This window comes from Anopheles arabiensis, chromosome 2 (genome assembly GCF_016920715.1).
Source record: "Anopheles arabiensis isolate DONGOLA chromosome 2, AaraD3, whole genome shotgun sequence".
Taxonomy (NCBI): domain Eukaryota; kingdom Metazoa; phylum Arthropoda; class Insecta; order Diptera; family Culicidae; genus Anopheles; species Anopheles arabiensis.
The window spans coordinates 111,746,635-111,764,207 of record NC_053517.1 but is presented as its reverse complement, the minus strand read 5'-3'; the positions used below and the strand labels follow the sequence as shown (position 1 = coordinate 111,764,207).

The 17,573-nt window shown below is 43.6% G+C and overlaps 2 protein-coding genes across 19 annotated transcripts in view; both read left to right on the top strand.

Annotated features, from left to right (window-relative positions):
- LOC120896718 overlaps positions 1–6,801 on the top strand; it is a 32,844-nt gene extending 26,043 nt beyond the window's left edge. For 17 of the 18 annotated variants that reach the window (XM_040301079.1, XM_040301078.1, XM_040301074.1 and 14 more), the window contains 5 exons: positions 4,051–4,390; positions 4,466–4,580; positions 4,658–4,876; positions 4,990–5,210; positions 5,284–6,801. In XM_040301079.1, the coding sequence (XP_040157013.1) occupies positions 4,051–4,390; positions 4,466–4,580; positions 4,658–4,876; positions 4,990–5,210; positions 5,284–5,452 (1,064 nt within the window). In that variant the 3' untranslated portion in view covers positions 5,453–6,801. Of the gene's footprint in view, positions 1–747; positions 868–4,050; positions 4,391–4,465; positions 4,581–4,657; positions 4,877–4,989; positions 5,211–5,283 lie in introns of all 18 variants that reach the window. The other variant, XM_040301083.1, reaches the window with a different exon arrangement.
- A 626-nt stretch (positions 6,802–7,427) lies between these two features.
- LOC120908821 (activated Cdc42 kinase-like) lies at positions 7,428–17,282 on the top strand. The gene is given in 10 exon segments (XM_040320209.1): positions 7,428–7,951; positions 8,210–8,279; positions 8,352–9,792; positions 9,857–10,186; positions 10,372–10,645; positions 10,735–10,840; positions 10,910–11,237; positions 12,153–14,204; positions 15,210–16,775; positions 16,852–17,282. Coding segments are annotated over 10 exon segments (6,390 nt in total). The 5' UTR covers positions 7,428–7,926; the 3' UTR covers positions 17,050–17,282.
- Positions 17,283–17,573: the final 291 nt, after the last annotated feature.

Genomic DNA, 17,573 nt, shown 5'->3' with positions numbered 1-17,573 from the left:
ACCAGACTCGCTTCAATTGCACTCTTCTTCTGCACCGCGGCAGTCTTCCAAACATCGAAAGGTGTACGGCGACTGTAACAGTAACGATGGGGCAGATTGTCTCAAACAATTTTATACCACCAATGGTGATACATTTGGCGATCACAAGGATGCTTGCGAACGTTCCAAGTCCAACCGCCGCTTAGAAGCTGAAGCCCTCTGGAGAAAGATACAATTAATGACTGGCAACTCAACCGCAGGGACGAGAGGACAGCTCGACAAACCATCTGTTACATTCGAAGGTTTTAAATTGATTTCTTACATTTTTACTTCTTGAACCGTAGACTTACTCTATATGAACCACTGTTGTTTATTACTCTTCTAACAATTGTGGAAACATTTCGAGCCCTACTCTCTAAACTCAATGTTGTCAATTACGTCTTACGTTTATTTTCGCTCGCTATCTGTAACGTATCATGTCTAGTCACCAACTTAACCTAAGCCCTCTGCTCTGTGTCTCATACTCTTCTTACCATCATCAACTGCCACTCTGTGCTATGCTTCGAACAAACCGTTTAACTGTCTCAATTACGCATTAAGCTGGTGTATTCTCCCAATCAGCTGCTAACATATCCTACCCCTTGTTCAGAGGATACTCAAAATGTTATCGCACCCACAAACAAACTCATCGATCATCGTCCAAAATCAAACCATCTAGTCCGTGTCCCGACTGCATTGTCTCTTCAATTCGTTTGCGCATCCCTTTAGAACCGCACGTCACGTTCCCTTCGCCCCTCCTGAAAGGAGCACAATCACCACCACCACCACCACCACCACCTCCAACCTTAATTTCATCATCACCGATCGCGATCACCACGAACGGCCCAGGTGAGTCATGTCCGTTTTCTGCCAGCAGCAGCAGTAACAGCAGCCGCAACATCAACATCACAGACGGAAGCACTGATCAAAAACGTCCCCCCTCGGTTTGGTTTCTGAGATCTTGGCATCATCATCGCACCGTATCCCTCACACCCAACCCCCATCACCTTTGATCAAGTTATTAGCAATCGAACAACGAATCACACATTTTAATTACATCTCAAGATATCTTGCGACAACAAAATCAACAAAAGTTATTTACGAACAAAGCCACAGCGACATTGGCAACTGATTCGGGGTGCTACTATGCGTTGCTCCTCCTCAACCCGGCACTTCTTGCCTAATGGATTCACAGGTACTCTCGCAACTTCGTCCCATTGCGGGGCTAATTGGTGAAAGTTAGAAGGGCTGTTGAAGGTGAAAGTAAAGCACGAGTTAAACTTCATACGGCAACAGCTGATTATCCAGTATTGAACACTTTAACATACTTGTGTATGCAAGTGAATAAGGAATAAGGGGGTTTGATTATTTTACCTATTTTATATTTTTCATCCAAAAAGTGGCAACTGCCTATTGTTGTATCAATCCCAAACAGGCTTATACAGAAATCAATGTAATTGCTTTATTTCAAAGGATTCTTTTAACTGCTTAGACAAGATGGCTTCATCTATTGTGTCCAAGTTGACTATGGCTATACTAATCTGCCTTTACAGCAAGCTCTATGCTGTGTTAACTATGTATTCCACCGAAACAGTGTTTCACACATTGCTGTTAAACAATGTTTAAATGACATAAGAATTGAAGAGCATGGAAGAGGTACCCGAAGAACAAACCATAATTACCTGCACACATTTCAAAGCAAACATACATCATACATCTGGACATATTGATCAAAACTGCTAAACTAAGAGAAAGAGCGTACGATCGAATGCAAACACATAAAACCCAACATTAAAAGAGAGCGAACCGAGAAATGCGCGAGCAACATGCAACCGAAACTACCGGTATCGCGTGCTGGGGGAGCCACTGCTCGAGAGCGCCAGATTGCTTCGTACAAAGGGGAAGGGATAAATATGCGTCGCTCTGGGGCCTTTGCACAGGTGGCTTCGCAAAGGTTTCGCTTCTCGGTCACACCGTTCACGCGCTCTAAGGGTCGCGTCACTCGTGCAGTTGCTTTCGAGAGTGTGATTCACAACAGTTTTACGTGCGAGTAGCGCGACGTGCTTCTAAACAAATATGTTTGCAGGTTCGTTCATACTACCCTCTTTTCATCTGGTGCAATTGGTGGTTTTTGGATTGATGTTTTAACCAGTTCGAGTTGCAGTTAAAGTGAGACAAATTAACACAATTTAAAGGGTTCGTTATTTGAACGAAGCATAATGTGCTAGTAGTGTGCAACAAACAGTTTATAATGAAAATTAGCACGTTTTGCCATGCAGCTAACAAAACTGAAACTGAAGTGTATAGATCAGTTGCCATCCGCAATCGCTCATCCATTCTCGCGGAGAATTCAATTGTATGTTACACGTATGTCAGCTCGTTCGCTCACTGACTTACTTTATACACAACCTAATATCGTCGTACCATGGTGATACGTTACCATGGGTGACGTAAACATCATCGACTAAACAAGAGATAACACAAGCATAAAAAATTGAATATATTGTGCTCGTTTCTCAATGCGCTATTGCCGTCCGTCACACGCGTGAAGCGTTTTCATCAAAAGCAGTGAGCGGTTTTGTATTCGAAGCGTAACACTCCCGCGTAATCAATGCGGCCGGTACCGCGTACCGTTATAGTCTTAGGCTCACCGATGCTCTTTCTAACATCATTCACCGACAATCCGTCACAAGGTTAAGCTACGGGAATAGTGTACCGATATACAACAATAGCGTTATCCGCAGCGATATGCATTTTTTGCAACATCAATTTAAAAAAACAAAATCATAAAGTGAAAGAAAAGGTACAGCAGCAGTGTTGATTTTTACTGGCAATTGACACACGCGAAATTAGTTGGGCAAGAAATTATGCGCATTACGTTTGTTATCAAAAGCAACCAACAAAACAGGAGACGAAGCGACCGAGGTAAGTCGTTAAACGCCGAGAGGGTCTTACATGTGATGTAATGCTATTTGGGTAGTGTTTTGATGCGCTTTTATTTTACTGCTGTGCCTTTATTTTTTAGTAATGGTCACCATGATTATGTTTATGACACCGTCCTTTTAGCTGCCCTTTTCTGCCGATCGCGGGCAGACGCCTCTATGTTAATGTACTGCATTCGGACCGTTCATCGTTAAAGATACGATGAAGACGAAAATATACCGTTAGTACACCCGTCTTAATAGAATCACAATGCATATAGTGTGCACAGGCATTGCTTATTGTTTTGCTGCTACCCAATGCTGCTATATGTACTTGGGTCCGATACCACACTCCTAATGGTTTGCTCTCAACAGCTTTATAATTGCGGAAAAGATGATCATACACGAGTATTAAGCAGTTATCCAATCGCATATTTATGTTCATGGCAAAGTTGTGCTCGAAAACGAAACAGATAGCTACTAGCCACCAAGCCTGTGAAACAATGTTAACGGAGTGTGTGTTTGGGTGTGTGTGTGTGCACGCTCGGACTGCACGCGTGGTCATTCCCCAAACACGGACGATCGTGTGGCGTCAGTTGCACCACAGGCCGCAACTCGCATTTGCACGCTTTCTCCTGAGGAGGAAGGGCATAAAACCGTAGTTGCAGGGCAGATAAACAAGCTACCAAGGGGACCAACAGCGGTCAAGGTACAATAAAAATATGATACTTCTTGCACAACATGCCTCCGCAACATACAGGAACGACGCATGAGCATTAACATCCCCCTCCGGACTGTTTCGCATAGTGGTGGGGAGGCAAGTGAAAGTGATGTAAAACAAAACTGACTGATTCCTTAACTTTTGCCGGCTCTTGTGCCGCTAGTAACATCAACCACACACATCGGCAACGGAAACAGTTGTTTTTTTCACATTAGGATTTAAAGCAATAGACGGCGATGATTCACCACTCCATTTATTTCCTTATACACAAGATGATACGTACCCTCTTAACAAGATCGAATCCCCATTTCCCGCCAAACTTGAGTACTGTTGCGATGCTAAAGCAGAATCACGTTTTGACATTACCTCAACCACATTTGTGTCTCACAGAGTCTCCGCGCCGCTACATCGAAAGTGATGTCAACATCCATTACAAAACGCCGATCCGGTTCGAGTATAAGGAACCGATCCCGGACGATGAACTTGCCTATCGGCAGGCGGAGCATATGCGACGGGTTTATCAGGAAGAACGCCGCCGGAAGTACATACATGAATTGGAAGACATGAATGCCCGGCGGCACATGGACAACATTTTGCCGTCGCAAAAATCGCCCATCCCGCTGAACCGGTATGACGATTTTCCCGCTGATCTGTCTCCGAAACCGCTGATCGTTCAGCAGCCCAAAACCATTGCCCGAGCGTTGTACAACTTTCAGGGACAGAGCGTAAGGTAAATTCACCACCGTTGTATTCGTTTTCAGTACACGCCCGTTTATGCATCACAATAACATTCTCTCGTTTCTAGGGAACTGTCTTTCCGCAAGGGCGATATAATTTATTTGAGAAGGCAAATCGATAAGAATTGGTACGAAGGAGAGCATAATGCCACGGTCGGCCTATTGCCAGCTAATTATATAGAGGTAGGTGCAGTTAGCATCCATCCCAACTTAAGGGAAAGCAATCAATCCGCATTTAATGCATTTACACTCGTTCTCAGATTCTTACTAGAGACATCGTGAATGTAAAGCAACCGCTACCCAAGAAACCCACTCGGGAAGGTAAGGCAAGGGCTAAGTTCAATTTCACCGCACAAACTGCCGTCGAGCTGTCGCTTCTGAAGGGTGAGCTGGTGACGCTCACGAGAAGAGTGGATGACAACTGGTTCGAAGGCAAAATAGGAAGCAAAAAGGGAATCTTTCCAGTATCGTATGTAGAGGTAAGCCATTGCCAAAAGTGTTCTCATTTCACTGTGTGTTCGCCCTTTTAAACCAAAATGTATGCTCTCTCTCTCTCTCTCGCTGTTCGACACACACAAACACACACATACAGATACTGACCGACATCGATGGTGAGGAGAGCTACGACATCGAACCAATTGTCAGCCGCCCTCAGTCCGCTCTGGGAGTCACTAGCCAAACGTCACAGGCACTGACAACGCACTTCGACAACTCGCACACCAACGGCCGCATCTCGCCCGGTATCGTACGAGAAACGAAAACGATTCAGAAAACGGAAGTTTTGCACGTAGACACATCTAATGAACCTATATCGTAAGTGTATTAGCACAACCACCGTATGACGCGTTGCTATAGTTTCCAGTTGCTTCCAATCGTCTGCTTACAGCTATCGCGCTTTGTATAACTACAAACCACAAAACACCGATGAACTAGAGCTGCTGGAAGGGGATGTAGTCTACGTTTTGGAGAAATGTGACGATGGTTGGTATGTCGGCACGTCCGCACGCACAGGATGCTTCGGCACGTTTCCCGGAAACTACGTCAACAAAATGTGAGACAGCGGATGATGATGTGTCTTTGAAAATCTTCAACTCAACATCACCAAACCCCGCCCGAACACCCATGGTTCTGGATGCACGCGGAACGAAACGAAACGACCGTGCCAATGCACACAAAAGGGCAGCTAAAGGCTAGCACGATAGCAATGTTTTAGTGGCTGCCTACACCGCGAGATAAGAACTAACTCTCACCCTTGCCAACAATTCACCTACATTTGTGATGCGACAAAGAGCAATACCAAAAAATCACAACCATACAAAAAAAGCTAATTCTATCGAAGTAGTGGCTTGCTAGTCATAGTGATATCTACCATTTACAACCAAACGTGGAAAGAGTTGATTATGCGTACAAATTAATTACTATTGTAAAGCATAACATAGAAACAGAGAAGAACATTAGCCGTTGTTGTTTGTAGCTTTTTGGTCCACATGCAAACAAACAGAAGAAGAAGAAGAAAAAACACATTTGCCTTTTTTCAAACAACAGCAACAAAACAAATTATTGGACTAGTGTCGTAGCAAACAATCGTAGCAAATCGTAAGCAAAACAGAGGTGCCTTCATACCACAAGCAATTGCGATCCCATTAAAACTCAGATTTGATTCACAGGGACTGACAAACTGAAATTGCCTTACAAATTCAATTTTCTTCGACAAAGATTTCGATAAAACTAACGGAAGCGTTACACCATCCGCAAAAAAAAACAAACGATATTGCTTGCCTTCGGTTCAACTGATTAAATCTAGTGAAGCCAAACAAAACAATGCGCACCAGGGTTAGCATCACCACAAAGTTTAAGCAAATCTCGTCTGGATATCTCATACCTTAACCGTTTGTAATGCACAGTAGGAACATTTTAATTTCGTGTGAACACTGACTCACCTTCATTTATGCACGCATCCTAATAACATAATGCAGTGCATTAACACACTCAAATTTGTGTTTGTTGTTTCTTACATAAGAATAACTCACTTTCGATGTTTATCGTAACCGAGTCGACACCTCATTAAACGTAACATGTTTCAATAAACGATCACATTGTGTACAATCAAAAACTGGTAAACAAAAAACACACACACTAACTTTAATCGTTATCAGCTAGTGAGATGTATTAAACTTTATGCCCAGCATACCACCATTAGCAACATAACAACTAGCTACAACTTGTAACGGTCATCTAAAGAGAAACCCTCCCCCAAATCAGATACTTAACCAATTGTTCAGCAAGATATGCACGTTTTAGTCGAAGAGAATCCTATTGCTAGGTTTTAATGACACGTGGTATAACTTTTCCTTTGAGTGGTTTAATAATAATACAATAAACATCCAGACAACTACTGGCCGAATTTTCATATTATTAAATAAAAAACACCCAAATGTATCCGAAACATTATCTTACTTATGATCTTATTTACTTGCAATAGTATAAAATGCACTAAAGATTTAAATAATGTGTATTGAAAATGTAGACCGATATGTATCACCAGTCGTCAACTCGTACGACTTAACAACATGCCCGTGATGGGTTCAAGCCCTGAATGGACCGTGCCCCCATAGATAGGACTGACTATCCTGCTATATGTGTAATCAGTAAGTCACTGAAAGCCCATTAGTGGTACAGGAAGGCCTCGAGTGATGGAACGGTTGTCGTGTCAGATAAGACAAGTATTGAAAATGGAACCGGTGGTATCATTTTAACGGTCATATTAATTTCGTAGCATAGAATTTGAAAACCCCACACATTTAACGAAGATATTCAACATTTGACGAAACATAATTGTCAAACAGTTTTGTCAGGTGACGACAGCACATACTTGTTTCAATTTTGACAACTTTGACACTTTATCATCTGACACAAGCGCTCTAATTTGCTATTCTCTTTGCCATTTTCTCTTCTAAGATTGTTTTTAAGATGTACAACTCACTAGGCAAGCCATAAATATTCATTTCTTTTTTGTTTATTGTACAATCTCTAGTGTTACATTTCAAGCTTTCCTAGAAAATGCCTAAAGTCGTGATTGTTACAAGACGCAGTGAAATATAATGTTTCACAATGGCGACTCTAACCATCACAACTACACACCTGCCACAATAGAGTTTACAAGAATAGATGTCGTCCCAAAAATAACTCACGTATTCTCGCGTAGTAAAGATCTTCAAGCATGAAAACATACAAAACTTATGCCTCAGTTCGTGGCGTGTAAGCAAAATCAAATAGTTGACCAGTGAATGAAATCAGCACTCTCGAAAAGCACACTGGCAGTGTTGGGTTTGGGAATGCAAACTGTGCAATTATCACCAGACTGCCTCCTCCCACACCAACCTCCCTCGCAGCAAAACTGATGAATGTGCGGAAAAAGGCGTAATGATTTGTGCGAAACATTTCTATATCACATTTAACGATCGACGGGCAGTGTAAAGCCGCAGAATAACATACAACAACACATCGTGCAGGGCGTGTATCTTCCATCATGTGGAGTGCGGCACCAATCATGGGTAAATATTGGCAAAGTGGTACAGTTTTTCACGTCCTACAAATGTATTAGGAAGAGTGCAGTTTGCTTTCAATCTTGTACAATTATTAAAAAAACAGAGCTTTGGGGACAATCCATAATGCATTTGACTTAAAAGTAGCACATATAAGATAAGCTCACTTTTTTCACGAACGCTTCACACCCACCCCACCCAAATCGTTGCCACACCAGAAACATGAAAGCTTCATAACAAAAAACAAAACATTCCTTTTCCTTTCAGAGCCCAAAGTGCCGGATTTGTACGAGTTTTTGGCAGAAGCCGAGTTGCAGCAGTATTATAACTCATTAAAGTAGGTTGCCTGAGCCGCTAAAATTCTTCAAAATGGGTTTGTTTTTGTTAAATATCCTTTTTGTATTTGCAGAAACGAACTGAAGATAACGAACGTCACACACCTTAAGTATGCAACCGATGAGGATCTAAGACAAGTTAGTGGGTTATCGCGACCCGAAATCAGACGTTTGCGGAAGTATTACGAAAAGTATTATCCGCACGGATACCTCAACAAGATACGTCGGCTGCTGCAAACGCCACGCAAGGATGAGAACAATCCAAACAGTCCGACCTCGAGCGTCGAACCGATTAAAGCGTGCCCTTCGCCGAGCAAAATACCCAACAACAAACATATCATCCCGCCCGATGCTATATGCGTGAACAAGCAGCTTGGCACTGGCGAGTTCGGCATTGTCCAGCAAGGAGTGTGGACGAACGGTTCCGAAAGAATACAGGTAGCTATCAAATGCCTTTGCCGGGAGCGTATGCAGTCCAACCCGATGGAGTTTCTCAAGGAGGCGGCGATGATGCACTCCATCGAACATGAAAACATAGTGCGCTTGTATGGCGTAGTACTCGATACAGAATCACTTATGCTCGTAACGGAGCTGGCGCATCTGCGCTCGCTGCTAGAGTGCCTCAAAGACCCGGGTTTGCGAGTGAGCTTTCTCACCGTGCCCACGTTGTGTGAATTTGCGTCGCAAATCTGCAACGGTATGATGTATCTCGAAAACAAACGCTTCATTCACCGAGATCTGGCCGCTCGTAACATTCTAGTGTTCAGCAAGAACAAGGTGAAAATCTCCGACTTTGGCTTATCCCGAGCGCTCGGCGTCGGAAAGGACTATTATCAAACGAACTTTAACGTTAATCTCAAGCTGCCGATTGCGTGGTGCGCACCGGAATGTATTAACTTTCTGCGATTTACGCACGCATCGGACGTGTGGGCGTTTGGTGTTTGTTTGTGGGAAATATTCTCGTACGGATTTCAACCTTGGGCTGCCCTGACCGGACATCAAATTTTGGAAGCAATAGACGAACCACACTACCAACGGCTCGAGAAACCAGAATGCTGCCCTAAGGAATATTACGCTCTGATGCTGAAATGCTGGCAACATGATGCCGCCAAACGACCCAAATTCAGCGATATATTCCTTATGCTTCCCGACATTAAGCCGGAACAGTTGAAAACAATCGTAGCATACAGTGAGCACAAAAAAGATTACCTGATGTACCGTCAAGGCGAAATCATTACCGTTTTGGATAAGAATAATAACGCGCCGTACTGGAAGGGTGTGCTCAATTCGGGCAAGACGGGTTTGTTCAACCCTGCGAATACGGTGGCTTACCTAGATAGTCTGCCATCGTCTGTAAATCGGGACAACTTCTGCAGAACAGCTGAGCGATCTAGCAAGCGCAAAATACGCACTGACATGATCTCCCGGCCACAGAACGATCTAAAACACACCGGCCACGTTGGGATCGATGGAGTTTCATTTGGAGACGTTGCCTTTTTATCTAGCCCACAAAACGTAAGCAATGTTCTGTTCAATAGCATGCTCTTGTCTCATCAATACTCACACATTTTCATTATAGCTTCCACGCCAAATTGTAACACCGTACAAGCCTTCCGAAGATTTGGAACAAACGCCTTTGCTGCTTCCTCCAACGCCTACCAGTCCGGATTCCATTCAAACTGCGAGCGGTTATTTTTCCGAAACGCTGCAGCTAGCCGGTCACCAATCTTTCATAAACGCCGGCGAAAATCATCATCATATAATTGACCACGGCGGCACTGCAAGTACTGTTGTCGATGGTCTCACAACTAGTGCATTTGATTTCCGTAATAGCGGTTTCAAGGACTCGAATCCCTTCATCAATGCTGACGATAATGGGGATAATGCAGCAGCCTACAATAACACAGCCGTAAGTCATAGCTACTCTCTCTCTCTCTCTCTCTCTCTCTCTCTCTCTCTCTCTCTCTCTCTCTCTCTCTCTCTCTCTCTCTCTCTCTCTCTCTCTCTCTCTCTCTCTCTTATGGACACTGTAAATTGAAAACCGAAAGTATGCTGCATGCTGAATATTTTAATTATATTCTTCTTCCCACTAAGGTCGCAACGTCCTCAAGGGATGGACAAAATCAGCATGAATATCATGAAATCTCCGACGATGACATCGCCACGGAGAAAGTTTTCGATCAAGGACCTTCTTTGATGGACGAAATGGAACATGTGTTCAAATCCATGAGCACAATCTCTGAGCAGGGCGTACCGCTGTCCCCCGACGCGGAGAATACTAACATGCGTAACGAGCTGGCAGAACTGTCGTCTAAAATGAGTCGAAAAACTAGTTCCTCTACTAGTGCGGGAACACTTGGTAGCAAAGGTGATGAACGTGCCATAAACTGGTAGCAGCGCCTGTGCCCTGGTACGCAGCGAGTATTAATGTTCGTTTATCGTTGTTCTCATTTGTAGGAAGTAAAGCAAAACCCAAGAAAGCCAGCACAGTTAAACCCATTTCAATGAAAGATGAAAAATTGTTGAATCAAGTGATTGAAATGGCAAATGAAATAAGTGCCAAGTAAGTTTACAAAACTAACCACACAGCTGTTGTACGGACTCTGTTTATTATTGATTCCCATTTGCACAGATCCATGACGGACCTGGTGACGGATGCAAACCATCAAACATTGAGCCCGAAGCGTAAATTCAGCTTCCGCTTTCCACACATCCACAATGTGGTTGGAGGTGATGGTTTACGGGGCTCCTCGAACAGTAGCATCGCGGGCAATCAGCCGCACGTCTCTGGCTTGAGCGCTGGAAGCTCTTCACATGCCGGACGCGGCTTACAGGACAAAGATCACGGTATATTGTCAGGCGCTGGACAGCACCACCCTCACAGTTCGAATACGTTAACGAATTCGTATCGCGAGAAACGTAACTTTTCTCAGGAAGTGAACAATGTGCCGGATTTACAGGTACACTATAGTCAATAACTATATATCGGTTATCCAATACCCTTGCATGCACACCATTTCAGATGCCATATGCTCATTAAATTACCACTCTGCCGTGTTGTAACCTGATCCACATTCACGTTACGGTACGGCATGAGCAATCCCGTTTTCCACTTCTATTGCCTACATCGTTCTACATCTCATACGCTTCATTTCCATATTGGCTCTGTATATAAATGTATTTGAGTTAACATCCGTTATCATTCAAAAATATGTTTCTTTTCTTTTTTCTCTCACGCCCATCGACAACTCTGTTGCATTTCCATTAACTTTATTGCTGAATTGTGTTAAATTTTTATGTTTCGGCTCGTGTTTTAAATGGGTTTCAAATCTTTTTATCTGTCTACCCCCACTCTATTTCTCTTTCTAATCTTTTTGTTTTGATTGTGTAACTTTTAAATCGCTTTCGTTTTCATATCCGTATGTGTGTTCTAATATGTTCAACCATCTACATACTCGATTCATAAAAAAAATCACATTCAACATGATCATCACATATATTATCAATGCTCACTATCACACAAACATGAATATGAAATACCGTACAGTTCATAGATGAACTCGATGATTCTATTGATCTGTAATTTGTTTTTCGTACACGCAAATGGATATAACTACAAGTTTCCCCATACGATTTTTCCCTCCATTTTTGCGTTACTTTTCCCTTATCCTTTTGGTGTTCTTGTTTGCATACACGTCCCACAAACCGTCAAACACACGCATTAATACTGCCACCAACCAAAACTCGACTATGATATGTTCTTCCCATACGGATTTGTTGTTTTTCTTTATTATATATATTATTTGGTTGCGTGTTTAATACGGGTTTACGCATTGAATTTCAAAATGGCAAATATCCTGCTTTGCCTCAAACAGCGCTATCGATCTCTGACAGGGATAGAAAATTGTCAGAACAATGACATCAGAATACCCTTGTTCGATAAAGAATCGTCGGACTTTTGTTTCAAGAAGTCGCGGGAGTTGTTAAGCAAACAGCCATTCAACATGACGACTGACCTGTCTTCGGTGACGGCTAAACTGAACGGTAGCAAAACGCTCGACAAGAAAACGCGTGATTTGATTGGAGAAAATTTGCTAGATATCGAAAAAACTCTAAATGCGCTGAATCTGGACTTTCTACAGACCTACCACGAGCTCGAAAAGGCGGATTCTGCCGAAACGCTCTTCGTCGAATGTTACTCTTCCATGATGTGTTCATCGTCGCCATTTCAAAAGAGTCCCCCATCAGGATCGCTTATACGAAATTCTTCAATTGAATCATCCAATTCGCGGGTAAATTGTGCTCTCAGCGAGAAAGGATCTTCCGGATCATCGTCCGTCACCGGCAAGAGTCCGCCAAGCATTGGTTTGGGAGGAAGTGCTGCTGGAAATGTTCCAACCAGTGGCGGAGTCAGTCGCTGTTTCTCGGAGTTAAACGGAACGTCTCCTAAGCCAACGATGCAGCAAGATCACAACAATAAGTATGGTATTCGCGATTTTAAATTTCGCTCATTTGACGCTCGCCCGAAGGAACGGTCGGATTACTACAACATCAAGAATGAATATCTTTCAGAGCTGACGCGCAAACAGCAAAGCCAGGTGCTTGGCTCGGCTTCCGTTCTGCAGCAAACGGGCGCTGTTGGTAGCAAACAGCAGCAAAGCCAAAAAATAAACCAGCTCTATCAAATTTACAACACGCCAATGCAGGGCCGAAAGTATGAAGATAGTTCAGCTTCTATAACTGCCCCATCCTCATCCGCAGTACGCCAACGATCTTTATCCTTTACGGAAAACTATGAACTGAAACCATCGCTAACTTCTAATAAAAGTGGAATGATTGTCAAAACGCAGAGTGAATCGCAGCCATCGGTACCGCCACTACTAACAACAGCGCGTAATGTAATAACCTACAAACCTAGAAGCATTCGCGCTCGGAACTTGCGACGTCTCAGCTACAATCCGATAAACATGGTCGACAGCTCTTCGTCTAGCAGTGAGAGCGAACTCGACCGTAATCTAGCCCATTCCGAATGTGACATACGGACCCGGCTTCACACAACGGCCACTCGGCGCCGGAGGCATCATTACATGACTCGAAAATCAAATAGCAACAGTGCCAGCAGCCAGGATAAGCTCTACGGTTCAAATGCGAGCATCAAAAGTGCTCCGCAATATAACTACCACAGCGACCGACGCCAGTATTATAATCATTTACAGCACCCTCCCTATCACTACGCTGACGATTTCGGCATTAGAGACAATGACGAGGAAGACGAAAGCATCTACGAATTCGGAGTACGCCATGCGCATTTACAATCGGAAGGAAAGCTAACGACCACATCTACGCACAAGCTGCCGGCGGCCGCGGTGCCTGCAGCAGCTGTAGCTGCAGCTTCATCGTCCATGGTACCAGCTGCTTCATCCCCAGGATCCGTATCGCTAGTGAGCGGTGCCAAATTTGGCGGAACCGAAGCGCCAAACTACACAAACAAGGCTCTCGAGCGAGAGTATCTCTACTCAGAGTTCGACGTTTCGAAGCTGACAGGCAAAAGCCCCACCACACAAAGCTACTTTCCGACGGGAACGGCAGCCGGGCAAGGACAGCAACCAGTTCAAAAACCGACCGTCATCCCAGCGACTGCTAAAACTAATCCAGTGACGCCAATCGCAGGAACAAACGCAACACTTGCCACACACTTGCAAGCTCAGCCACAGCCAGGATTTCAGTGGCCAGAAAAGATACATGGCGCATTCGTGAAACACAATGATATGCTCTGGCGACAGCAACAGCCAGCAACCATCTACAAAAGCGTTGGGCAATCGGACAGACACTATTCCAGTGATACGTCCTCTACCGAGACAGACTCCATTGATTTCCGCCGTCCTGTGGAATGCTTACCGATCATGCCTCCCTCTCCAGCACCTTGAGTCGTTGGAAATGGTATATGTATGCACTACCCAACAATACTAGCGAACCTTACGTTAGCTTTCTGACCATTAAGAGTCGCCAATCAGCGGTTCTTATCGTGTATGGGGAATCTAATCCCAAATGTTTCCTTTCAAACCACACAACTGGCAAAAGTTTGATCAAGACTACATCTTACACTCCATTTACTATATTATGATATGGGTGTAAAAAAAGATATGCTCTAAAATAAGACATTTGCGACACTAACAAACTAACTGCATTGCACAATATTGAAAGCAATAATGGAACAGTTTTGGAAAATAACATTTAAAATTAATCAAACATATTATGATTATGTTACAACGTCGTAAGAATTACTCAAGTGTATCACCATTCGATAAATCGTATCATTAGGTTCTATTGATTAAAAACGTTTGCCAATATTGAAGCACCGATAGTTGAAAGCGGCTTGACGCTTGAAACACAGTGTAAATACAGAAAGAGGAATTCTGTTGCAGTATGTTTGAACGAGCATCGAAGGTACGCGGTAGGGTATACTCCAAATATCTTTCCAATTAGACACACAGAAGCTGACGTTAAATGGAAAGATCGGTCGTTTTCAAACTGAGCCTCTACTATTTGTCTTTTCTATTTACGATGTATCGTAATACACATACATGAATAACAAGGGAAAATTTTCTGCATGCATAGAAAAAACTGTGTCTTTATTAGTGTGTTTCCTTGTGCTCTAGGAGATCACTATTATTATTTAATGCAAATTTTCTACCTGTCGAAATTTAGATAGCACTGTTTGATGGTTTCAAGCATCAAGAGTGGAACAACGCCAAATTTCAGAAACGTTGTACTAACCAGTGTTATGTTAAGATTGGTTTATTTGGTATCTTTATTATTAATTATGTTTTGTATTTGCTTATTATTTTTTGGTTTTGCCTTTATTTCTTTAATTTTGTTTTGACTGTTTGCTTTGGCCGTCCTTCCCTGTTTTCCTTGTTTCCCTGTTACAGAGCACAATTACCGAGGAGGCACGAATAGCGTACAACAGCCTGGTAGAAAACCCTTGTACGTCAGGTGCCAGCGGCGGCTTCTCGAACAGTGTCGGCCAAGGAGGGAACAGTAGCTTTACCTGTTCCACATTGCCACGGGCAAAATTGACCAACTCTCTTGCAACCGCGAGCTTCCGATTCAAGGACATCGATTGCTGTTCCCCACCGTCAGAACCTGCTCCCAAGTCTCCAGAAGAAGCCGATTTGCTGCTCTCCGAAGGATCAATGTGCGACAATATTACGGCCGAATGTAATCCACTGCGTATGATGAGGAACAAAAATTTCTCCATCGTACCGCGATCAAAGAACAAGATTAGCACCCATCAGGTGTCATGGGAAGAGCAGCTGGATACGGCGTCAGGTTCAACAAATCAGGCCGAAAGCCCAAGCTACCTGACGAATCCCGAGTACACGTATAACAATGCGCTGACATCAACTCTGACCGAAACGAGGACTGCCGCCGAAGGGACGGATAATCCAATTCCCTTGCCTCCTCGTGACCGCAACAAAACGATACCAGTCAATCAAAAACGGCACGTCAGGAAGTATCCGCTTATAATACCTGCGGCTGGATTGCAGCGTACGTTGAATAAAGTCACCCAAGTTACACCGATCGATGAAAAATCAAACGTGTTTTCTATCACGGATACGGCAGAACCCACCACAGCTGGCAACAACATCCACGACGACCATCTGCGAAACGATCCGGATGAGTGCAGCAATTTGGATGTATTGCACAAGTCCATAGAATCAATTAAGCTGGGCGAAATCGATGAAGCTCTTACTGATTTGCCCTCGAATGCAACTGAACAATTGGCGCAGCAGAAGGGATACAGCAAGGAATTTCTACAGAACAATTTTCCCAGCGTATCGGCTAATCCTCTGCCTATGGTGTGCGGTGAACAACACTCTTCCACACTATCCAACAAGATAACCACAACAACACTTCCTGCCACTATACCAGCTGCTAGCGCAATTCTTACGCGTCGACGAACGGCAAGCGATGCAAGCGTGTTAGGTGCGTCGGCACAAAGAAGGCAGCCACCACCACCTCCACCACCTCCAGCACCACTGATGCTCTCTTCCATTGCCCCCGAGTCGGAATCTCGCGATCCAACGTACGAAAATTTAGACATTTTTCAGACGCACAACAGCTTTTGCATTGATACAGCCTCGCTGCACTGTGAATCGATATTAGAGAATGACGCCGACTCCTGTCCGACACCCCACGGCATCGGAGGTTCAACGGCAGCTACCGATCTGGTGGACGGATTTGAAGCGTCCATTGTCTTTGACAGTATTAATAGCAGCGAGTTCCACCAAACGCGACAACCGATCAAACCACCCAGTGCCGAAAATGAACAGCATGATCGTACCACACAGCCAACTGCCGAAGGCGAATTGAAAAAGTCCATGAACTTTGTCAGCTGTGAAGATTTGCTAGAGTTTGCCGAAAAGCCTAAAGGACGTGCCCGAGGACTAGAGTCCGATGAAGTAAGAATCATGTCAAAGGTCCTTGGTAAAAAGGTAGGTAGCGTTCGCCAACTCTTCCCCGCAGGCAGAAAGTTTTTTTCACAATCTATTTTCTTTTTTTCGCCTTTAGCCTTCTCCTGCACAATGTTTGCTAACGCTGGAGTTTATTGACTGGGATATACACAAAGCAATCAAGTTATGCAAGCTGCAAACCATTCTCGAATCATTTAATCTCTCGCTGCAGGAATGCAGTGATGCACTGCAAATGTACGATTGGGATCTTCATACTACGGCCCTAAAGTTAAAAAGTGGCAATAGCTCCAGGTGATCGTAAGAAACCAACGCATAAAAATACAAATACTCCCTAAGCAAATGCCTAAAAACTACAATACTCACGAGCTCTCTTTTAATCGTGAGTATGCCAGTTAATTTCATACGATTGAACGTTTTAAAATTGTATTCGTAATATAGGCCATATTTTAACTACAAATATTTGAAGTACAAGATATTTGAATAAATATACAACAAATAATAATAAAAGGACTGTCGATATGCTTTCAATGTGTTCTCGTATGAGTAGAAGATTGTTCCGAACTAATCATCATAATCGCAATACAAATTGGGCTAAAATTCTTACGATTAATTACTACACTATTTCCTGCGCTGCACTTATACTGCGAGTATGGGTTTTCGACCAGCGAGATCAGTTACTCGATCGGAACAGCAACTGTGTCTGTTCCAGATCCGGACCCGGTTCAAGATTCGTTCCGAATCCAGAAAAGATCAAGGGGCGGGAGCGTTCAGGAGCAGAATTAAATCGGAAGCTATTTCAGAATCAGTAGGGATTAAACA